The sequence below is a fragment of the Protopterus annectens genome, chromosome 6.part1, assembly GCF_019279795.1.
Source record: "Protopterus annectens isolate FY-2018-M chromosome 6.part1, PAN1.0, whole genome shotgun sequence".
Classification (NCBI taxonomy): Eukaryota; Metazoa; Chordata; order Ceratodontiformes; family Protopteridae; genus Protopterus; species Protopterus annectens.
Genome location: NC_056738.1, coordinates 388,783,733 through 388,808,576, shown reverse-complemented (window position 1 = coordinate 388,808,576; position 24,844 = coordinate 388,783,733). Strand labels below are relative to the sequence as shown.

Here is a 24,844-nt window from a genome sequence, read left to right as displayed (position 1 = left end):
CAGTCGCATACAGCTGATGGGCATGAGTGGAGAAAGGGAGTGGATAGGACATATAAGTAAGGCAGTGATAAAAAATTTGTAGTGAGATGGTTGCTTGTAATAATTAAGAGCACACACACTGCACAAGCAGGGTAGTTCTAGTTACAGTGTTTGATTGTCAATATTAAGATACCAAACGTGGCTCCCTTTCCACACAAATAGAATCATTCCAGACAATGTTTATATTAATGGGGGGTTGGTGCAGAGGGCTATAGGCAAACTTAATGGCAAAACTTATTTTAAGCAACTCATAACATGTGAAGCAGCAGCAAACCCCACCCTTCCCTTAGTCACACCCTCTTGCTCAATTCACTCCAACGCTGGCACTTCCATGAATATTAAAAACAAGACACCTTGTAATGTGTTATGCATATGTAGGTACTGTAAATTGCTAGTAAAGGAAAAAAATATATAAAAATACATAAAATGAATTTCTGTACCATTTTGCTGTTTCAACCCATAAGAAGCAGACTTTCACTTTAAACAGCTAGCTTGTATTCCAAGTTTGCTTTTTTTTCTCTTCTCCGCAGGTGTTAAGCATGTACTCTGCCCCATACCCTGCACTAGGAATTGCCTGGTATGAACCAGAAGCCCAATTCCTTGCTGTATATCTAATAAAGTGTCTGGAAAACCTGGGAAGTATAACAACGTTAAGATTTGAAACTGTATGTAAAGTGACAAATTTACAAAGTACTGGCGAATGCAACTACTCGTCCATATCAAGGTTGCACAACAGCAAGTGCCACCCTTTCAGAATCCATGCTCCAGAAATGCTCAAACTTAATCATTGCTAACAATCTGCAAACAACTGTAATAGCAACCTGCAACTAACACACAAAAAAATAAATGTTTATTCTATTAAAAAAGTTTCTCATGAACAGTGACATTATGACTACCATCAAAAAGAATCCTTCAAAAAACACTGAAATTGAATCTTTATTGAAAAGCAGAGCTGATGTAAACAAAATATGACTAACCAAGTTTGTTAATGATTGCGGACTAGGACACACAATCGAATCCCAGTCTGATACTCAATTGCCCAGCAAGGGCTGGATTAAACAAACACAGTCTATTAAAGTGATTTGCCAATGCAGCATCTGGTAAGCTACATGCTGCAATGCATTTTCCCAATCATTCTTTATATTTTTGGGTTGTAAAACTTTTGTATACTTTTTGTTAACCTACAGCCCAAACAAATTTAGTCGATCCTTTGGTGGGATCCCCTTTAGGATAGTGCAACGTGCAGCCATAGACTTTAATGAGCACATCTCTGTGTAAGTACAGTGGTGTGTCCATTAAAGTCTACACACGCAGACCTTTGATTTCCTTATGCTGATGCCATTGAAGTTAAAGTTTGCTGTTTAGCATAATTAGTATCAGAGTAGGGAAAAGACAAATTTTAAGTGCATTTTTCATGAGTAAAAGCTGAAAATGTTCACTGGATTAAATTAATACTCAGCGGTTATTACACAGTATGCCATCATGAAAAACTTTTTGGTTTCAATGTCAGTAAATCACTTTAATCATATGCTTACCCTCAACACCAAGAAAAGCAGCATAGCTTCCTTTAGTATAACATTACTGTCTCTTACTAAACAGATAGCATTCCACTTACATTTAACACAAGCATCACAGACTTGGGTACCTCTCTTTATAATGGCATTTGACCATGTCTGTGGCAGTTAGAAAATCTGTTTATCTTGCTAAGACAGCAGACCTCTTAATCCCTGGTGGAAGCCAGGACTTGAATCACCAAGCTGGGACTTGTCAGTAGGCCGCTGACTCTTGGCAGTACTATGGCTCAGAGTGGGCATGTTACAGGTCACACCTCACTTGCCTGCTCAGCCTCTCAAACATCATCAAAACACAGGAGAAGGGGTGAAGCTTGGTAAAAAGCCCCAGTGCACAACTAGAGTTTGTGATGTTGCCCCAGTTCTGCTCTGCTCCACTGCCTCCTCCCCAGTAGCCATGACAGTCTTAGAGGATTATATTAAGTAGTGGGAAAAACTGCCAATAGGGGCGAGTCTGTCCTACTTTCACTAAAAAGCATATGTTGCTTTCTTACTTCACCCTTGTGTTTCGGCCACTCTTGTGTTTTTTGACCACTTATCATATAGCTGACTAGCCAAGACACAGCATCTATCCATCACTAACCAGATTAGTCCCACTAGGCTAACTGCCTCTTTTCATGGGAGAATACTGTCCTCGTAATAGGAGTACCCCGAGCTCACTTATCCTCACCATTCTCCCTGTGGACCTCTTATGATTGCACTGAGGGACATATTCCAAAACCTGATGCAGAACTGCATGTGAAGTTTTCTAGTGCTCTATAAACAAGCAGAACAACCTACAACTCTTTAAAATCTTCATCTAGCTATGTAGATAAGCACATAATTCAGCTGGTTTCAGCAGCATTATTGCACTGCTGAAGTGATTCATCCATAGCAAAGACAAAACCCTCATGTAACTCTCCAGTCTTTTCCAGGATTACACCCCAAGATGACAATTCTTTGGGGGGGGGGCTTTTCCCTATCAAAGCACATGACTATAAACTTTTCTGTATTAAGCTATAATGGCGGTTTCTCCACTTAAGCCCTGTGTCTGCTCAGATATTTCTATAACTTGGGTCACAATCTATAATGCCTTCTGTTATTTCAGTGTTGCCCACAACAGGCTAACTCCATGTGCTGGAAAGTGATGTCAAATAATAAAAAAAGTTCACTGGACTAACCACTGTGGCACCACACATGTAACATCTTTCTTGTATACCATTAATCTCCTTACTCCATATTCTAATTTCCTTCCTGCAGATAACTTTCTACTTACTTCAAAATCTTTCCTCTCACTCTGCCTGCATTAGTTTGTCCAGTAGCTTCACAGGTGGCAATGAGTAAAAGGTTTTGTTGAAGTCTGCATGGACAATATGAACAACATACCCTTGATCCATCTTATCTGTTAACAATCATAACACTGACAGAATGCTGTTCTAAGAAGCCCTCCCAGTTATGAATCTAAGTTAGTAGTAGACCGGTAAAATGCAGGCTTTGCAGAATTTGACTAGTTTTATTTCAGAACATGTGAAGTGAATCCGAACACCAAGTCCACTCCCCATATCTAAGGGAGATATCCAGAATTAATCAAATAAAACAGATTCCCTTTAACAAGTTTTATCATGTGTCTACATTACCTTCTCCACAGGAAGGAACTCCTGAGAAACTCCGTGGAGGTGTTAGAAAATGCAGCGATTCTCCTAACTGCTGAGAATTCTGAAGCTTTTCCAATTCAGTCTTAAACCTGAAACAGGGCACATAAAAATATGCACTTATGAATGCCACTTACATCAGAAGGAAAAAAGTCACTGAGGCAGAAAACAACTGAAAATGAAGAAAGCAGTAATTCAGTACAATCAGTCTATTCAGCTAAAACAATATCTGGAGCAGGACACTTCTCAGGATGTAAAATGAACTGTATTGTTTCTGTAAATGGAGAAATGTGGTGTGCTTAAAAGCAATGGTTACAGTACAGCAACAGTTATCAGCTTGTAACACTAAAAATTACATGACTACAGATAAATACACTCTCACATCAGAAAAAGTTGTAAGGGTTGGTGAAGAAAGATTATAGCAGTTACATGAGAAAGGCGAAAATACTTCTCAGGAACCAAATTATAGCTCTGAAGCAAGTTTACACTTTCTATTCTAAAATTAGTAAATTACAAACAATTGGTAAAATTAAAAAAAAGGAAAATAACTTCTCTAATATAACTGAAAAGAACTCAAGACAGTATATCAACTGAAATCTCAAACGGATGTAAATAAATTTCATACGCAGAGCCTACTGAACAAGTGTTAAACAACTTTTTAATTGAATACACTTGTCAGTATCATTTTTCAGCAGTTCAGACTAGTAAAACAATTATAGCTGCCCATAAGTCTAAAAAGCTCTAAATGAATGCTTATTTTTAGGCAATCTTGTTTACTTTAAATAGCAAAATGATAACCCAACAACCAAGGGCTCTAATATGGCTATTCGGGTACATGGTCACGAAAAAGTGCTAGCAGATATAATTGCACTTGATGTCCAAGTTCAGTGTTACCACCTCAGGTCTCAAGTACACAGCAACAGGTTCTGGACAGCCTCAGAAATAACTGCTGCTGGAGTACGTAGGTGAAATTAAACCCATCTATAAAGTGATTGAGGTTCGTCTGTAATAACTAACACAAATGAGACCGAAATCACTACTGTTGGTCTGTATAGTCACGTAATACTGGTACAATGATGACATTTATATATTCCACCAACAGAAATACTACCCCACTTTTACATGGTAGAGTGCTACTGTTTAAATAATACTGTCACAAAACTGAAATCAGTCTCCTGACATCCACGTACTATGGCTCCGTTTATTGTTGCACTACAACAATGTTGCCAAGTCTTCCGAATGAGTTCAGTGAAACCCCTTAGGCAGAAATATCACAGAAGAGAAAAATGAGCAATGCAAGATATATTTACTTCCATGGAAATAATTGCTGCTCTAGACAACTTAAAATAATGAGTAATAGCGCTGACAGAGATTCAGGACAAAGCTGTATTACACAACAGCGATCCTACTCTGTGCAGCTTACTAACATGAAACTGTATTTATGTAAATGAAGGAAAGTGTTAGATATTCTTCTTCTTTCCTAAGATTTACATGTGCCACACATCAAAGTAGTACATCCTTACATGTTTATGGATGCCAATGTCAGATGTCGATACTCTCATTTGTGACTGTTCACTGGGAGACTTTACTTGTACAATCAAAAGATAGACTGACCAAACAAAAGGGCAAGAACAACAGAAAATTAAAGAAACGGTGAGGCAAAAACACTATTAAATAAACTGTAATAAAGGAACTCTAGATCTGGATTTACCACTTTGCTCAGTTTAAGGCAACAACACAACAGACCTACACTTGTGAAGCTGTTGAAGCTCTGCTGGTCACAGCTCCATACAAAACTCAGTACTATTAGCACTGACATCATGTAAAATCCAAACCATCCAAAGGTCTTGTCCCAAAACTGTTGTAAGAAAAGCTGAAAACAGACGTGGCCATCTGTAGTAAGATCAAATTAAGTCAGAATGGGCTTCAAGAATTAGCGAACAACCAAGAAAAGAGTGGTGCAGCAAAAAGCATGCTGGGCCTATAACCTAGAGATCAATGGATCAAAACCATCCTCTACTATGCCAAGGAAGAAAAGCTTTTGGTGGGAGGTTGGCATAATGGTTAAGGTGTTTACCTTACAGACACAAGGTGCAGAGTTTGATTCTCACATGGGGCAATTAGCTAGGCTTAAAATGGCCCACAAGGGCAGTTAGTCTAGTACTAATCTATGAACCTCCACATTCTATAAACATTCAGTTGAGAAAAAAAAAAAGTGTAACTATTTCTTCAATTTAGGGTGACAAAGTGACATCAAAGATATAACCAGTCGATGGCATTATAATATCAGCATTAAAAATAGATTTATAAAATGTAGATTTTGAATGTTACAGCATAAAAACACAACATTAAAATGCTTTCCATTAGAAGTGAAGCTGCAGCTGCCCCCCTGCATTTGAAACTTGGAGTAGAATTCCCCAAGCATTTCACGGCAATATGGTAATTAAGTTTGAACTGCAGCTGTTTCCAGACAGAAATCAATGAACAGCCTTCATGAAAACCATTAGATGCTAAAGTGTTAAGGGTCATTCTATTGAAAGTGAAGTTCCCCAAACACTGAACTATTATCCTTAATATGCAAACTGCAAATGTTTTTAGGTCAAAGAGCAATATTAATGCTTTGTTTAATCTGTGCCACTTTGTATTTCATAATCCCATCTGTTTATATAGTATACATATATTTATTTTCAGTAAGGGAAGTGGGACTAGACTACAGAGACTCTGTAGAAACAATAATATAATTACAAAAAACATATTAAAGTAATTTTTGCATATTTATACTACACAAATAACAGATACGATTTCTAAAACTAAAGGCACAACACTGTTAGAAATTGGTGTGGCAAAATACAGATAATGAATACACTGGAAATATTGCTGTACATTTTGCAATTTTTGAATGACTTTCCTCAACTCTCTAAAGATACAACTGATGACAAAATAAGCATCTTCAACATTTATATTGAAATGCGCTACCCTGTGTTCCGGAGTTTTGATACCGATTGCCAGTTTGACTGTACGTTTACCAATGTTCTGCCTTTTGCACTGCCCTGTGGTGAAAAATGGTCTGTAATAAGAAGTTATGTACCTACCATAACGTTCCATGTTAGTTGTCTTCTCTCGCCTTCTTTCTTGCTTGATGGGTTGGGAGCCGATCCTCGGCTCCGACTCGGCACTTGCTTTAGCTCGAGAACTCCTTTTACCAGCTCGAGGCAGCCCCATATCCCATGATGCAAGGCAGGAAGTACCCAGATCTCGTTTGTTGACAAAGGGCAATAACACCAAGCATAAAATACTTCCCAAAGGAAGAAGAAACTTACAGATGGAAAAAGGACCAGGTCTGAAAGGTCTTTAGCATAAAAGTTTCTTATACAAGGTCTGTCCAGGCCAGGGGGAAGGAGGGAGGTCAAGAAAGAAGGCAGAGAAGACAACTAACATGGAACGTTATGGTAGGTACATAACTTCTTAATGTTAAGTTGTCAATCTCGCCTTCATTCTTGCTTGATGGGACCGCGTCCCTAGCACCTCTATCCTAGGTGGCTCAATGGAACAAACTCTTGAGGACTGTAGAGCCAAAACTGGCTCTGTCCCTGGAGGCCAAGTCCAATTTGTAATGGGAAACAAAAGTGTGAGGAGTGGCCCAAGTGGCCGCTGCACAAATAGTGTCCAAAGGCAGTCTAGCTTGAAAGGCTGTAGAAGTAGCTAAACTCCTAGTTGAATGTGCTTTAGGTTTTGAGCACAGCTGTTTTCCCCTGATCGTATAAATTTCAGTGATGACCGAAGAAAGCCATCTGGACAAAGTCACTTTAGAAACAGGAAGGCCTTTTTATTATCCGCATAGGAAACAAAAAGTTGATCAGATTTTCTAAATTTTTTGTTCTGTCCAAATAATATCTAAGCTGACGGTGGGCGTCAAGATAATGTAGCTTTTGTTCAGCTCTATCTGAATAGTTAGGAAAAAATACAGGGAGATCAATGGATTGATTCAGATTGTTTTTAGGCGACCTTAGGTAAAAGGATGGATTAGTTCTCAAAGATACTCTGTCTTTGTGAAAAATCAAATAGGGGGGTCGAACCGAAAGAGCATGAAGTTCAGACACCCTCCTGGCAGATGTAATAGCCACTAGGAATAACGTTTTCCAAGAAAGATATTTTAGGGAACAAGAAACAGCTGGCTCGAAGGGGAAGAATCAAGGATGTCAGCACTAAATTTAGATCCCACTGAGGAGGAGGATTCCTGATTGGAGGCTTTAGTAGGAAAATTCCTTTCAAAAAGGCCCTGCAGAGCCTATGGGACATAATATTATGATCTGCTATCCCGACATGAAAATTAGAAATAGCAGCCAACTGAACTCTGACTGTGGAAGGCGAGGAGCCTGCATGAAAAATCTCTGCTAAGAAGTCCAGAACTGCCTGACCTGGGGCAGTATAAGGACCAATATTTTGGGCCTTAGCCCAATAAGAGAAGCGTTTCCATTTGCTTGTGTAAATCCTCCTGGTAGAGGATTTTAGTGAAGCTACTATGATATCTCTAACTGGGTTAGAGATCAAAGGAAGCCTGGCTAAGGAAGGAAGTGGAGCAACCATGCTGTGAGGTTGAGAGAAGGTATTGACCGGTGCAGCTGACGGATTGGTGAATCAGTAGATCTGGCACTGGGTCCAGATGCCACGGCTGCACCAAAAGGTGATGATGGAGGAACGGAACCAAACTTGTCGAGGCCAGTAAGGGGCAATGAGAATCAATTTGGCTCTCAAAGCGGTAGCTTTCTGGATCACCTGAGGGATCAGAGGAAATGGAGGAAGGCATAAAGAAGTCCCTGGGGCCAATCCTGGGTCAGAGCGTCTCTGGGGGGATGGCCTGATAGAGGGAAGAGGCTGAAGAAGTCTGGACATTTGCTGTTTTGGGGAGTAGCAAAAAGATCGCAACATGGACGACCCCATTCCAGAAAAATCTCTTCCGCTATGGATTGCTTGAGAGACCACTCGTGAGGCATGAGAATAGCTCTGCTCAATCTGTCCGCTATAATGTTGGTTTTCCCAGGGATATGGGTTGCTACCAGAAACCGATGAGAGGAGATCGCCCATTGCCAAAGTCTGAGCGCTTCTCGACACAAGGGGTAGGACTTGGTTCCGCCCTGTTTGTTGATATACCAAACTACAGACATGTTGTCTGTGTGGACTGCAATTGTCCCTACAGGAAGAAAGTCGTTGAGGGCTTGCAACGTTAAAAGCACTGCTCTCATCTCCAGGACATTTATGTGCAGATGGTACTCGAGCGGTTGCCACGTCCCATGAACCATCCTGCCCTGATAATGACCCCCACCCGATCAGGAGGCATCCGTGGTGACAGTGGCTATCGGGACGGAGGTACAAAGCACCTGCCTTGGTGAACCTGAGGCGATGTGATCCACCAAGCAAGATGTTCTTTGCATGTTTGTGTCACCAGAATCTGGTGGCCTTGGGAGTTGTTGGTATGACCACTGCGTGAACAGCATCCACTGAAGGAGGCGCATGTAGAATCGAGCCAGGGAAGAAGAGTAATGGCGCAGCCATGAGACCTAATACCTTTAGAACCATTCTGGCCTGTACTTTCTTGCTGGCCAGAATGATCCTGACATGAGTCTGAATGTCTGAAACTCTTTGTTCTGTAAGGGTAGCTGACATCGAACAGTGTTTAAGTTTAAGCCTATGAAGGTAATAGACTGGCAGGGCGATAAGGATGACTTTTGAAGTTGACTGAGATGCCCAAATGAGAACAAAGGTCTATTGTGTAATCCCTGGCTTGTATAAGCTGATGCCTGGTGGTGGCTGACAGGAGCCAGTCGTCGAGATCTGGAAACACCTGGAATCCTCGGCGTCTCAGGTGAGCCGTGACCACTGCCATGCATTTGGTGAACACTCTGGGGCTGTAGTGAGACCAAAGGGCAGGGCTCTGAACTGGAAATGACTGGACCCCAGCCAAAACGGAGAAATCTCCTGGGCGTCTGTGAATTTTGATGTGATAATACGCATCCTGAAGATCTATTGAGCACATCCAGTTGTCCTTCTGTAAGAAGGGCAGAATTGACTGAAGAGTGACCATTCGAATCTTGTCTTCCTGACAGACTTGTTGAGTCTGCTGAGATCCAATATTGGTCTCCAGTCTCCCGTCTTTTGGGGACCAAAAAGAACCTTGAGTAGATTCCGGCTCTGAATGGTCTATTGTAACTGGCTGAATGGCTCTTTTGCAGTAGTTTTGCGATTTCTAACTCTGCAATGTCCCTTAGACCGGTGGTACATCTGGAAGGGAACTTGAGGGGAAGGGACTTTCCTCGAAGGAATTATGTAACCCTTGGATATGATCGACTGTACCCATCTGTCTTGAGTGAGGGAATGCCAGGCTTCTGGGTACAGTGATAATCTTCCCCCGACTGCCTCCAAGGAGGGACAGCCGGGCAACACCTCAGGGATGCTGAAAGGGCTTATCAGAGAGAGGCTCCCTGTTTCCCTGGTTCTTCGGACCCCCTCTGCCTCTAGAGTGGCGTCTGTTGTTGTTACCCCTCTGCCTCTAGGGGTAAACTGACCACGTGAATCGGCGTGACTCCTTGGGATTCTGAACCAAATTTTCCCACCTTTCTGTCCTTTGGGATAAGGCCTAGAAGGGGTGGAAAACGGACTCCAACAGCAGAAAGAGTCTTGCCGTCCTGCTCACACCTGGTCAAGGTCTCCTTCACCTGAGGGCCAAACAAAGCTGACCCATCAAAGGGAGAATTTGTGAAGGGCGCCTTAAAGGGAACCGCAAAATCACATAGTCGCATCCAGGCTTGGCGCCTAAGAGCTACACCTGTGCCATGGCTCTACTCGCTCCATCCGCAGCATAAGATCTTAGCCGCATGGAGGAGTTAGCAATGGAATTGAGGGCCCCTAGCTGCGAAGCAATCTTTTCTTGAGCCCCTGCAGCTCTAGGATCCTGAACTACTTCTCCCAGCTCCTTCAGGATATCTCTGGAGTCTGGTGAAGTGACAAAGATAATTCAGCGAACGATAGCAAAGGTCGCTGAGGAAAACATCCGCTTACCTATCCATGGTCCTAGAGTCCTTATTAGGAGGATGGACGGCACGGAAGGATCTGCAAGTTCCTTTTTGGTGGCCGCAGCCACCACCATGGCATCAGCGGGACACCCTTGGTTAGGAATTGTTTGTCACTAGGGGCAGTGATAAATTTAGAAGGCCTCCTAGGGACTGGCTCTACAGAGTCAGGAGCTGTCCACGCCTTCGTGCAATAACCTGCATAAGGGGTCGAAGGCGGAGACAACCAGGAGGTGGAGGGCCGAGATCCAAGCGCCTCTAGGTATACTGACTCATCCTCAGAGGGATTGTTGGTGGGCCAGTTTCCCTCTGTTTGAGAAGTTCTAGGATGTCTGAAAAGGAGACATCCTCAGAGGGGATCTAGGGATCCTCTGACTCATCAAAGTCAGTATCCAGTGACAGACTCGGGAGTCTACATGCTTCCTCTTACAAAGAATGCTTCTCTGTTTACTTTTAAATAGCAAAATGATAACCCAACAACCAAAGGCTCTAATATGAGCTATTCGGTCACATGGTCCGCGAAAAGTGCTAGCAGATATAATTGCACTTGATGTCCAAGTTCAGTGTTACCACCTTCAGGTCTCAAGCACACAGCAACAGGTTCTGGACAGCCTGTTAGAAATAACTGCTTGCTGGAGCACGAGGTGGAATTAAACTCCATCTATAAAGTGATTGAGGTTCGCTCTGTAATAATTCAACACACAATGAGACCGAAATCACTACTTCGTTGGTCTGTATAGTCACGCAATGCACTGAATACAAATGATGATATTTTTATATATTCCACCTCAACAGAAATATTTTGACCCCACTTTACATGGTAGGAGAAAGTGCTACTGTTTAAATAATACTGTCACAAAACTGAAATCAGGTCTCCCGACATCCAAAGTACTATGGCTCCGTTTATTGTTGCACTACAACAATGTTGCCAAGTCTTCAGAATGAGTTCAGTGAAACCCCTAGGCAGAAATATCTACAGAAGAGAAAAAATGAGCACTGCAAGATATATTTACTTCCATGGAAATAATTGCTGCTCTAGACAACTTAAAATAATGAGTAATAGCGCTGACAGAGATTCAGGACAAAGCTGTATTACACAACAGCGATCCTACTCTGTGCAGCTTACTAACATGAAACTGTATTTATGTAAAATGAAGGGAAAGTGTTAGATATTCTTCTTCTTTCCTAAGATTTACATGTGCCACACATCAAAGTAGTACATCCTTACATGTTTATGGATGCCAATGTCAGATGCTCGATACTCTCATTTGTGACGTTCACTGGGAGACTTTGCTTGTACAAGAATCAAAAGATAGACTGACCAAAGCAAAAAAGCGTAAGCAAGAACAACACAGAAAATTAAAGTTAAAACGTAAGTGAGGCAAAAACACTGTTAAATAAACTGTAATAAAGGAACTCAGAATCTGGATTTACTTCACTTTGCTCAGTTTAAGGCAACAACACAACAGACCTTACACTTCAGTGAAGTGCTGTTGAAGCTCTGCTGGTCACAGCTCCATACAAAACTCAGTACTATTAGCACTCGACATCATGTGTAAATCCAAAACCATCTGTAAAAGGTCTTGTCCCAAAAAACTGCTTTGTAAGAAAAGTGCTTTTGAAAACAGATGTGCCATCTTTTCAGTAGTAAAATCAAATTAAAGGTCAGAATGGGGCTTCAAGGAATTAGCTGAACAACCAAGGAAAAGAGTGGTGCAGCAAAAAGCATGCTGGGCCTATAACCTGAGATCAATGGATCAAAACCATCCTCTACTATGCCAAGGAAGAAAAAGCTTTTGGTGGGAGGTTTGGCATAATAATGGTTAAGTGTTTACCTTTACAGACACAAGGTGTAAGAGTTTGATTCCTCACATGGGGCAATTAGCTAGGCTTAAAATGGCCCACAAGGGCAGTTAGTCTAGTACTAACTATCATGAACCTCCACATTCTATAAAACATTCAGTTGAGAAAAAAAAAAAAAAGTGTAACTATTTCTTCAATTTAGGGTGACAAAGAGTGACATCAAAGATATAACCAGTTTCGATGGTATTATAATATCAGCATTAAAAATAGATTTATAAAATGTAGATTTTGAATGTTACAGCATAAAAACACAACGATTAAAATGCTTTCCATTAGAAGTAGGCAGTTTGCTGCCCCTGCATTTGAAACTTGGAGTAGAATTCCCCAAGCATTTCACGGCAATATGGTAATTAAGTTTGAACTGCAGCTCGTTTCCAGACAGAAATCAATGCATCGCCTTCATGAAAACCATTAGATGCCTTGCTAAAAAGTGTTAAGGGTCATTCTATTGAAAGTGAAGTTCCCCAAACACTGAACTATTATCCTTAATATGCAAACTGCAAATGTTTTTAGGTCAAAGAGCAATATTAATGCTTTGTTTAATCTGTACCACTTTGTATTTCATAATCCCATCTGTTTATATAGTATACATATATTTATTTTCAGTAAGGGGAGTGGGACTAGACTACAGAGACTCTGTAGAAACAATATAATTACAAAAAACATATTAAAGTAATTTTTGCATATTTATACTACACAAATAACAGATACAATTTCTAAAACTAAAAGCACAACACTGTTAGAAATTGGTGTGGCAAAATACAGATAATGAATATACTGGAAATATTGCTGTACATTTTGCAATTTTTGAATGACTTTCCTCAACTCTCTAAAGATACAACTGATGACAAAATAAGCATCTTCAACATTTATATTGAAATGCGCTACCCTGTGTTCCGGAGTTTTGATACCGATTGCCAGTTTGACTGTACGTTTACCAATGTTCTGCCTTTTGTACTGCCCTGTGGTGAAAAATGGTCTGCAACACTAGTTTAGTTCTCCAACAGACAGACAAAAGATGTTATTTTACTTTTGTTTGCAGGGCAGCTTGGAACAGTAGGATAGTTTATTTCACTGATACCCGAAGTGGTCTATCTTTGTTCAGTGTACGTGGATTAGATAAAAGTACGGTGTACAGGTGACCAAGCCACTAGTCAGGTCTTTCGATATTGTACATAAATATATGTACAGTGAAATGGACCAAGACAAAACCTTATAACAAATGAAATTAAATCAGATTTGTTTTTTTAATATACACATTTAAAATGACAGCTAAAACCAAAAAAAGTTGTGGTTCCTCTGTTCCAAACTCACGTTTACCATCCAGAAATAACCATGTCTGTCACCCACAGAAACCATCTGCATGCTTAGATGCATTTCAAGCCAGACCCTACTACTTCGAAACAAGGAAGATGCTCAGATAAACACCATGCATTCTTTACTGCAGAAGACTAGCACTAGTCTGACAAATCTTGCAACTCTTGGGTTTCATGGCAGCAGCAATCCACATACCCTCTGCAATGTCCACTAGACTAAACAAGCATTCAGATCTACTCAACAAGCCAATTCTTGTGACAAGACTGCAGGAAGCTTTCTAAACTGGTGGACTGACATCTCTCAACTATCAAGATTTTCACAGACTGTCCAGATTTCTATTTCATACAGGTTCGGTCAGTTTCTCAAGTGTGTGCAATTTTCTGTGAAATCATTGAGGATTGAAGTCATTAAATGAGTTTCAGACTTCATATCCTTCAAAAAGTTTATGTTAATACAAAACCTGTTATTCTAACAATATTTTAAATTTGTAAGTGCAATACTGGGGCCTTTGTCTCCCCATCACATTTGGCTTTGCCCACATTTCTTGTGCTCAGAAGTTAAGAGATATGTAATCTCTAATAATCCCCTGAGAAATTGTAACATTTTCCGCTTTAGAAGGAAACCTCATAGTCAAAACAGATGCTCTTTTTGCAGTTCATAAGGGGTTACTTTTAACAACATATTTAGATATTTGATCCAATGTAATCATTGCTTCATCATTTTCAACAGTGCTTTGCGGTTCACGTTTCCAATGTCTCTCAGCTGCCTCTATGTTGCAATGTTTACAAAGTTTCCAATTTAACAATCTTGCCATATTGTGTCTTTCAGTATAGAAACCTTAAGTCATGACTGTATCGCACCATGCAACAAGATGGGCAACTATTTTTAGTTTTTTACCACAAAAACCTACATTTGTTTGCATCTCCTAACTTTTCTATAGATTTTATGAACCATATAATACATAATCCACTATCTTGGGCTGCCAATATTGACATTTCATCTTTTGGTTTAAATCACCCAGTCTATGGCATTTGTACAACTATTCATGGCCAACATGCAGCTGCTCCAGAAGATCTTATTACGTCTTGCTATAAATTTGATCTTTCCATTTATATTTTTTTTCCTGATCCTGTTCTTGGTATTCTTTCTTTGGCACTTTCTGCTGCCAACTAGTTTTTATCCCCATTTGTTTAGATTTCCATGCCTGCTTTTTTTTCTCCAAAGGCTTCTTCTAACCTAAGAAAAGAAGTAATCTTAGACTTATTTTGTTCATGTTTTAAAACTTGCAGTGCATTTGAACCTGATTGTCAATAGGTATGTATGCAATCCCACAATCACTGGCCTAATGTGCATAGTTGATTTCAATGAGGCCCATGCCTCCTTCAGATCAAGAGATATATAATCTTGGCAAACACACTGTTCTTGTATACTATTTGATTGGTATGGAGCAATTTTCCTGTCAAGCTTATCCATCTCTTTTTGTGGCCAGTCAATCACCCCACAGCTACGAGTTAAAACACGTGGTGCAAGTTGATTTATAGCTTGAACTTTATTCCTAGATGTCAAAGCAGTTTTTAGTATTAATTTTAGTCTAAAAAGCTTTGTTCTCATTTTTTCATGTTGTACCTCTGCCCCTTCATCTATTCCAACATATTTGTACACTTCCTTTTCCAAACTTTTCATATCGCATTACTCCCCAAATTTTATATTTTCTCTAATCTTTAGTTTTCCTCTTTCAAATGACACTTTTGCACATTTGCCAAGACCAACTGACATTCTTATGTCGCGTGAAAAGGGTTTACCAACTTGTAGCTGCTCAAGTGTTTATCTGATGAACTATACAGTTTTAAATCATTCACAGAAAGGAGAAGAGATATCTTTCACTTGATTACACAACAGCCTAGGTTATGGAATCAGTCTAACTCTGAGAAAGTAAACAGCTTAATGGATTGAGAGCAAGACAAAACAGTAATAGTGACAACGAATCATTCTGAAATATTCCACTCTGGATTTTCACACCTTGAAAAGCAAATGTGTCCTTTTTGTGTACTTCTGAGGCAAACTGGGTTGCCATTTCTTCATAGTAACTTCAATAAAATGTATCAATGTGTGATGGATCTTCTACATGTGCCAGCATTCTACAATTCAGGAGTAAGGAATACAATCAAATGCTTTTTTTCTGTAATCTATCCAGGCCATACTGCAATTCCTATTCTTTGTATAGGTCTCCATTATGGTTTTGTTTAACAAAAAAAAATATTGCTTGTTCCATATGAATTTACTTTATTCCCCTTATTTTCTATGGCCATGACTGAATTTTTCTCAAAATGACTGTATATAATTGTACATGTTGTTGGGAGACGGGTTATGGGTCGACAAGTTCTTGATCTGCAAGTTCACTTTTAAGTAGAAGTGTGGTTTTATCCATTGTTCTTCAGTCCAGTATCATTACTGGGTGTACATAAAAGTAGTTTTTACTCTAGGCTAAATCACAGTGCAAAGATATCAATACCCTTAACCAAATGTAATGCAATCAATCTGGACCTAGCGTTTTCAAGAGTCTGTGCCTATCTTAACTTTCTCCATCTCAGCAAGGGTCACTATATTCCAATCCATATCTTTTATATCAGGGTCTCTTAATTGTTCTTTTACTTCTTTTATCCAATCAGCGTCCTTATCAACCTCAACTGGGTCCTCCTAGATATTTCTCCAGGATGTATTAAATTTCCTCTCTTCTTGGTAGTCCCTTGACTACTGCAGTTTTCTTCTCGTTCCCTGTAGAATTTCTATGGGCCACCCCTAAACTGTTAGTTTTGTAACCTTTCATTATATTTCTCAGTGTATCTCAAGTTTTCCAGCCTGTGCAGAGATTTTTTTTATTTATTTTTAGGGATAATGAAAGTCAAATCCCGATCTGTTTTGATGTATTTTTGTTTCAGAGCATTCATTTTTCTATTTTTTTTTCAGACAGAAAGGGACATTTACTGATAATACTTTTGTAGAGAGGAAATCCATCAAGATTCACACCTTTGCTGGAAAGTAAAGTAGTAACAAAACAAATCTCTTCAACCGCTTTTGTTTACCTTTTGTTGTGCTCTATTTAACGTAAAGAACATTGGTCAAAATCTCAAATTGGCTCTCCAATTTATTCATTAACACGTATTAAAATATAACAATGTACTTTTTATGGGAGGCAGGGGTGGAATATATTAGTACTATATGATAACACTTACTGAAAAATGCAAGTTTCTACTAGACAAAAACTGTCTCAGGTAGTATGAAAGATTTAAAAGAAATAACCTACTCCCTTCCAAATTAAAATAGTAATGCATCTTGAAGAGATTTCTCTCATGTTTCATTGGTCAAGTGTACCCAAATATCTTTATCAATCCTGACACCTATATCAGATTCTGTAGATTTATTCACACAATGATTACTGATACACGCAGATAATCAAATTCACTAAACTTAATAGTGCAGCACTGTTCCAAGTAATGGTGAGCATCATAAAAATTAATAGCACAAAAGTTAGTGCTGTCCTGCACAGTTAATTAATCCTAGGGAGCACTGGACAAAGTACATACATACATACAAACATGGCTTTATGAACCAGCCTATAATTATTTTAGTTAGTGACAGCTTTGCAATAAAGCAATGTAACAGACAAAAAAAAAAAAAAAAAGAAGTTATGCACTTGCCATAACACTCCATGTGAGTTGTTCATCTCGCCTTCCTTCTTTACTGATGGATTCGGAGCCGATCCCTCGGCTCCAATATGGCCAATTGCAAAGCTTGAGATCTTCAAATAGCCCTATCCCATGATGCACCTGGAATTACCTCAGATCTTGTTTGCTGCGTATAATAATACCATATGTCATTTTTTCACTCACAAGAGAAAGGTATAGCAGGATTGAGTAACCAGGATGAATCCAGCATCTCAGTCATCTATCAGCCCAGGAGGGGGTAGGAGGGAGGGACGTAAGAATGAAGGCGAGATGAACAACTTACATGGAACGTTATGGTAAGTACATAACTTCTTTATGTGAAGTTGCTCAATCTCGCTGTTCATTCTTTACTGATGGGTAGCGCCCCAAGCACCATCAACCTTGGGTGGCTCACGGGAGTATATTTCTCAGGACCGTGGATCCAAAGTAGGCCCTGTCCCTGGAGGCCTTGTCAACTTTGTAATGAGTGATAAAGGTATGCGGTTTTGACCAAGTAGCTGCTGTACAAATGTTATCAATGGGAAGTCTGGCAGAAAAAGCAGATGATGTAGAAACTGCTCTGGTTAAGTGAGCTTTAATCTTATGTTGCAAAGGCATATTGGCAGCTGAATAGGCAAAGGTGATACAATCGGACAACCGTTTGGACAGAGTTGTTTTAGCCACTGGTCTACCCTTCCTGGAGTCCAAGAATGAAACAAAAAGCTGGTCTGATTTTCTGAAATCTTATGCTCTATCCAAATAAAATCTGAGCTGTCTGTGAACATCAAGTTTGTGCAGCATATACTCTAAATTGTTCAAATGGTTGGGGAAGAAGACTGGCAAATCAATAATCTGGTTGAGATTGGTTTCAGTGCAAACTTTGGGCAAAAATGAGGGGTTTGTTCTAAGTGAGACTCTGTCAGCATGGAATATCAAATATGGAAGCTTGATAGATAAAGCCTGAAGCTCTGACACTCTGCAGGCAGAAGTAATAGCTGCCAGAAAGATGGTCTTCCATGACAAAAATTTGAGGTCACAAGAGGAAAAGTACAGTTTTGTACCTACCATAAATGTAGATGTCCGATAGGTATGCATCTGCAGTCCTTACATATGGGTCGTCCTGCCTCAGGCAGCCCTTCGGTCGTCCGGATTCCAAAGTCTGGGTCTGGCGTCGGCTGTTGTCGCCCTTTTCCCGACGTCAGAGCGCCTGGGGTATAAAAGAGTCAGCTGACGCCATCTTCCTCAGTTTTTCTTGCCCCAGATGCCAGGTGCCCTCTAAGGAAGGCTAAATTTGGAGAAATGCAAAATATTCCAAACATGCACAGTAATATAAAACAAATACACCATAATAGATAACCCCAGCTAGCTATAAGAGGGATAAGTACCCAAGAAATACCACAGAGGGGAAGGAGGGAGGGAAAACCTGACTGCAGATGCATACCTATCGGACATCTACATTTATGGTAGGTACAAAACTGTACTATGTCCTTCAAGGATGCATCTGCAGTCCTTACATATGGGTAGAATACCATAGCCAAGCTGGGGGTGGTAGAATTTAAGAAAATGATGGTGTAGCTAAAATGCCCTGCAGGACTGCCGTAGCAAAGCCTGCTCTGGATCTGGAATACAAGGGCAAATTGTAATGCTTGGAAAATGTATGCACGGAGCTCCATGTAGCAGCTTCTAAAATGTCCTTGGTAGCCACCCCTCTTAAAAAGGCTGTGGAGGTGGCTGTGGCTCTGGTGGAATGAGGCCTGATGTTAGCTGGCACAGTTGTTCCAAGATAAGAGTAGCAGAATCGAATGCAATTTCCTATCCATTTTGAAATTGTCTGTTTGGAAATTCTTTGCCTTGAATGCCTGCAGCATATGCTACCAACAGCTGGTCAGTTTTTCTGAAATACTTAGTTCTGTCCAAGTAGTAGCGTAACTGTCTGTGAATGTCCAGGGTATGCAGAAGTTTTTCTCCCTTGTTTTGCGGATCTGGAAAGAAGGTAGGCAGGTGAATAGCTTGGTTCAATGAGACCCTGGATACCACCTTTGGCATGAATGAAGGATTGGTTCTCAAGGAGACTCTGTCCTGATGAAAAATAAGAAATGGTTGTACTGCCATGAGTGCCTGCAATTCAGATACTCTTCTTGCTGAGGTTATGGCCAGAAGGAAGGCAGTCTTCCAAGACAGGAACTGTAACTCTGAAGATGCTGCTGGTTCAAAGGGAGGTAGAGTCAACTTTTCCAACATGAAGTTAAGGTCCCATGTAGGCACTGGTGGTTTTCTTGGAGGATTGATGTTTTAATTCCTCTTAGAAACTGCCTTAGGAGAGGATGAGAGAAGACAGGTGGATCAGTATTGTATTCTGCTGAAATTGCTGAAGCATGAATTTTTATGGAAGAGTAAGAAAGGCCATTGTGGAGCATTCCTGCCAAGTATTCCAGGATATGTGCCATGCTCATCACTGTGGCATCTAGGCCCTTTGTGGTCCAAGTGTGGAATCTTTTCCATTTTGCTGAATATGCCTTTCTCGTGGAAGGTCTGCGAGCTTCCATGATGATATCCTTCACTCTCTTGGATAGCTTTTCCTGGTGAGGAGTCAAGGTATTCTCCAGGCTGTCAGCTGTAAGGTTTTCAGGCTGGAGTGCAGAGTTTTGTAATTGTGCTGTGTCAGAAGGAGTGACCATTGTGGTAGAGGTCACGGTTGTGTGTGTGACAGGCTTCGTAACAGTGGGTACCAGTGCTGCCTTGGCCAGTCTGGGGCTATTAGAATCACTTTTGGCTGCTCTGTCCTGATTTTCAGTAAGACCCTGGTCATTAGTGGAAGAGGTGGAAATGCATACACTGTTAGAGTATTCCAGCTGAAAGAGAGGGCGTCCACTTTCCATGCTTGTGGGTGGTATGTCCTTGAACAGAATTTCTTCAGCTGATGATTGTGGTGGGAGGCAAAAAGATCTATGTCCGGCCTCCCCCAAGATTGTGTTATCTGAAGGAAGATGTCTGGGTGTAACATCCATTCATGTGGATCCATGGTATTTCTGCTTAGGCTGTCCGCCAGTATGTTGTCTTTTCCTGGCACAAACTGGGATTGCAGCTCTATATTGAGTTTTAGGGAAAGTTCCCAAAGATTCATTGCTAGTCTGCAAAGAGGGTAGGAATGGGTACCTCCTTGCTTATGTACCACATAACTGTGGTATCGTCTGTCCTTATTAGCAGGTGGCCTTGATGTAGAAAGTGCTTGAAGGCCTTGATTGCATGCATCACTGCCAGCATTTCCTTTTGGTTTATGTGCATGCGCAATTCTTTCTGAGACCATCGACCTTGGATGCATCTGTCCTCCATGTGTGCTCCCCATCCATGGTCTGAAGCGTCCGAGGTAATGGTTTGGCTGGTTACTGGTTTGCTGAAAGGCAGACCCCTGTTTGACTGGCTTGCTTGGGCCCACCACAGGAATTCCTTTTGAAGGTATGGAATGAGTGGTATCAAAGTTTCTAGGCTGTGATTGTGCTGAGACCATAAACTCCTTAGGTACCATTGTAGTTTTCTCATATGCAGCCTTGCTTGTGGAATCATAAGAATGCACGATGCCATGTAACCCAGGGCCTGCAGGATTTTCCTTGCAGTCATCTGAGTTTGTTTTGTCAGATTTTTGAAGTAATCCGGTAGTTGTCTTTGTTTTTCTTCTGTGAGAAAAGCCATTTGGGTGGTTATATCTAGTTCCGCACCCAGAAAAGTTATTCTTTGGGATGGCACAAGTCTTGACTTGTGAATGTTGACTGTGTATCCCAAGGCCTGCAGAAGGCAGATGGCATAATTCAAATGTTTTTCCAAAGTTTGTTGGCTGTCCGCTTGTATAAGGCAGTCATCCAGAAACGGGTATATTTGAATCCCCTGAAGTCTGCAGTGTGCAATTACTGATGCCAGGCATTTCGTGAATACTCTGGGCGCAGTAGATAAGCCAAAGGGCAATGCTGAGAATTGATAATGCTCTGAACCTGCAAGAAATCTGAGGTGTCTTCTGCAACTTTGTCTGATAGGGACATGCAGGTATGCCTCCTTGAGGTCTAGAGTTACCAGCCAAGACCCCTTGCCCAGCATGGGAAGGAGTTGCTGTAGGGTCAGCATTTTGAATTTTGGCACAATGAGATAAGTATTGAGTGCGGACAAATCGAGAATAGGCCTCCATTGTTTTTCTTTTCTTGGGACAAGGAATAGTCTGGAATAAAATCCTTGGCCTTGTTCTGCAAGAGGAACCTTTTCTATAGCTTTCATTTGCAATAGGTTGGCAATTTGTTTTAAAGCCACTGCCCTTTGATTTGGTGGCAGGTTTGGCATTCCTCTTCTTTTTGGTAATGTATGGAAATGGAACCTGTATCCTTTGTCTATTATTTGTAGTGTCCATTTGTCCCTTGTAATACTGTGCCAATTTCTTGAGAATAAAGACAATTTTCCGCCCAAAGTTGCTTCTAATTGAGCCCTGGTTGGCGGGATCAAGGTGAAGTCATTGAGTCTGTCCTTGTGCAGCAGTTGTTGGTCCTGCACTACCTCTCTGGTTAGGAGGCTGCCATTGACGTCCTCTGTAGGAGCCTCTAGCTTGCCCTCTACCTCTGGCACGCCTGTTCTTGCCTCTTTGATATCTCTCTTCTGGAAAGGACCAATTCTTAGAAGGCCAATTTCTGCTGAATCTTGGTGGTTGTACCTGGGGGAAATCTTTGACTGTTTGTACAGATTTAGCCTTTTCCTCAAATTTCTTTAAGACCTCCTGAGCAGTGGAGCCAAATAACTTTTGCTTTTCCAGTGGAGCATCCAGAAGCTTAGCCTTAACATGATCTGGCAGAGATTGTTCCTTCAGCCAAGCATGTCTACGTATGACTGCACCTGTCATTGCTGACCTACATGAAGCTTCCAATGCATCATAACCACACTGCAAGAAATGGTTGCTAACCTGTTGTGAATTATGTACCAGATCCTGAAGTGACTTACGGTCTAGGGGTTCAGGAGAAGACAGCTTTTTCTGCAATTCATCCAACAAATACTCTTGGTACTGTATCATATGAAATTGACAATTCAAAGCCCTCATAGACAGAGTGGAAGAAGTATACACTTTTTTACCCCATCTCTCTAAAGCCCTGGACTCCCTTTCAGAGGGGAGTGGATTTTTAGTAGTGGCAGCTGCAACCCCTTTAGGACCCTGGGAAATAGTTTCTGGGTCAGCAGAGTGGGCCTTGTAAAGGAAATGATACGAGTCCGGGAACCTGTAGTACCTATCGGGTTTAACAGGAGCCGGAGGAAGGGTGTCAGGGGTAGTTCTAGACTCAGAATACACATCATCAATGACACTTAAAACAGGAGGAATAGCCAAAGGTCTATGCTGAGGTAAATGAAGAAAAGTCCTTAATCTCTTCCTGGAATCGGAGAATTCCTGGCCCTGCCATTGGAAATGCTCTCTCATGGAGTGAAGGGTCTCCCCAAAGGACAGCTCTTCAGGAGGGGAGGCAGAGGGAATGGATTCCTCTGCATCAGAGTCCTCGTAGGCCGTGAAGGCCTCCTCCTGGTAATCTGATAGAGCAGAGCCATCAGAGGCCTCATCAGAGGACTGAGGATCAGCGGACTCAACCCTGGGCCTTTTGTCTAGAGGGGGTTGAGAGCCCCTGTCCAGATGAGGCTGGGATCCCCTGATTAAGGAAATAAGGTCCTCAGCCAAACTTAGCATCTGTGAACCTGTAGTGGATCCCTGAGAAATATTTTTGGGAGGCAGAGTTTTTTGTTGCTTAGCAGCTTTAGCCCTAGTGAATGCTTTAATGGACATGGATGCAGGGGGCCTGGCTGCTCCACGTGCTGGGGTAGTCTTGTCCAAGGGAATGGTGTCGGTAGTTTCCTGAACACCGGTTTCCGAGGGTAAATCCATAACAGACTCAGAAGAAGCCTCCGGGGCCGAGGCTGTCGGTTGTACCGTTTCCACGGACGGAAGTACCAAGGACTCGGTTTCAGCCGACACTGAGACACTCACGGTAGGCCTAGGCGTGGTTTCAGCCGAAACCACGGTCCGCGTGTGTCGGTCCTTGTCCTTCCGTTTTTTGGTTAAATGAGAAGTCTGAGTCTCCGACGGCATTTTATAAGAGAAACTAGCCCCAAAAAATTCCTCTGCAAACTCCGACCGACGCCTGAGAGTGCGTCGATTGAAGGAGGCACAGGCAGTACAGGCAGAGACGTCGTGGTCTGGGCCTAGGCAAGGGATGCAGTAGGAATGGAAATCCTTATGAGGTATGTTTCCCACAAGTCAAGCAATTATTAACTTTAAGCGTTTGATCTGACATCGGCTGAGGCAAGAAAGAGTCCCCAACGGGGTACTTAGCTTTTTGAAGTCTTCGGTAGCTGAATTTACAGGAGCTGGCCGACCGGCACTTGCGAACTGCTTCTGCTTGGGGCACCACGCGGCAAGAAAGACTGAGGAAGATGGCGTCGACTGACTCTTTTATACCCCAGGCGCTCTGACGTCGGGGAAAGGGTGACATCAGCCGACGCCGGACCCAGACTTTGGAATCCGGCCGACCGAAGGGCTGCCTGAGGCAGGGCAACCCATATGTAAGGACTGCAGATGCATTCTTGAAGGACATCTGGTTCAAATGGCAGAATAATTATCCGGGAAAGCATAAAATTTAGATTCCATGGAGAATAGGGAGATTTCACAGGTGGTCTAATATGAAAAGTCCCTTTTAGAAAGGTTTTGGATAACTTGTGAGACATGATATTCAACCCTTCAAATCCAAGATGAAAATATTGAACACGAACTGTTGCTGCTGCAGCTCCTTTGTTAAAAATCATAGTCAAGAACTCTAAGATGGAGGCCATAGGGGCTTGGTAAGGATCAATATTATTTTTAGAGGCCCATATAAAAAAAATTCATTTGCTAAGATATAGCTTCCTAGTAGAAGATTTATGAGAAGATAAAAGGATCTGTTTTGTCTCATTGGAGAGGTTATGGAACCTGGCTATGACGGGAACTGGAGCAGCCAAGCTGTCAGCTTCAGGGACTGCAGAGAGGGATGAAGATCCCCCGACGAGTGCGTCAGAAGGTCTGGAACTGGGTCCAGAATCCAAGGAGCCTCCAAAAGATGAAGTCGAAGGAAGGGGAACCAAATCTGACAAGGCCAATGAGGGGCTATTAGAATGATGGTCCTTTCCCAGGGTTTTTGCTTTCTGTAGAACCTTGGGAATCATCAGGATTGGTGGAAATGCATAGAGGAGACCCGGAGGCCAATTGTGTACAAGTGCATCCCCTTGGGGCTTCTCCAGGAGGGGGAATCCGGGCAAAGTAGCTTCTGCATTTTGTGTTCATGTGACTGGCAAAAAGGCGCAGCAAGTCTGGCCCCACCTGTGGAATATCCTGCCCTCTATTTCTTTCTTGAGGGACCAATCATGGGGCAACAAAATAGCCCTGCTGAGCTTGTCTGCTATCACGTTGGATTTCCTCGGGATGTGCATTGCCAACAGAAAGCACTGGGTGGAAACAGCACACTGCCATACTCTGACAGCCTCGCAACAAAGGGGGCAAGACCTGGTTCCTCCTTGTTTGTTCAAATACCAGACCATCGACATGTCTGTCTGAAACACAATTGTACCCAGAGGAAGAAAGCCCTGAAAGTACTGCAAAGTCAGAA

The 24,844-nt window shown here is 41.7% G+C and overlaps 1 protein-coding gene across 1 annotated transcript in view; it reads right to left on the bottom strand.

Annotated features, from left to right (window-relative positions):
* LOC122805296 (centromere protein F-like) overlaps positions 1-24,844 on the bottom strand; it is a 566,537-nt gene that overhangs the window by 275,510 nt on the left and 266,183 nt on the right. The window contains exon 4 of the mRNA XM_044075384.1: positions 3,227-3,333. Within this exon, the coding sequence (XP_043931319.1) occupies positions 3,227-3,333 (107 nt within the window). The remainder of the gene's footprint in view (positions 1-3,226; positions 3,334-24,844) is intronic.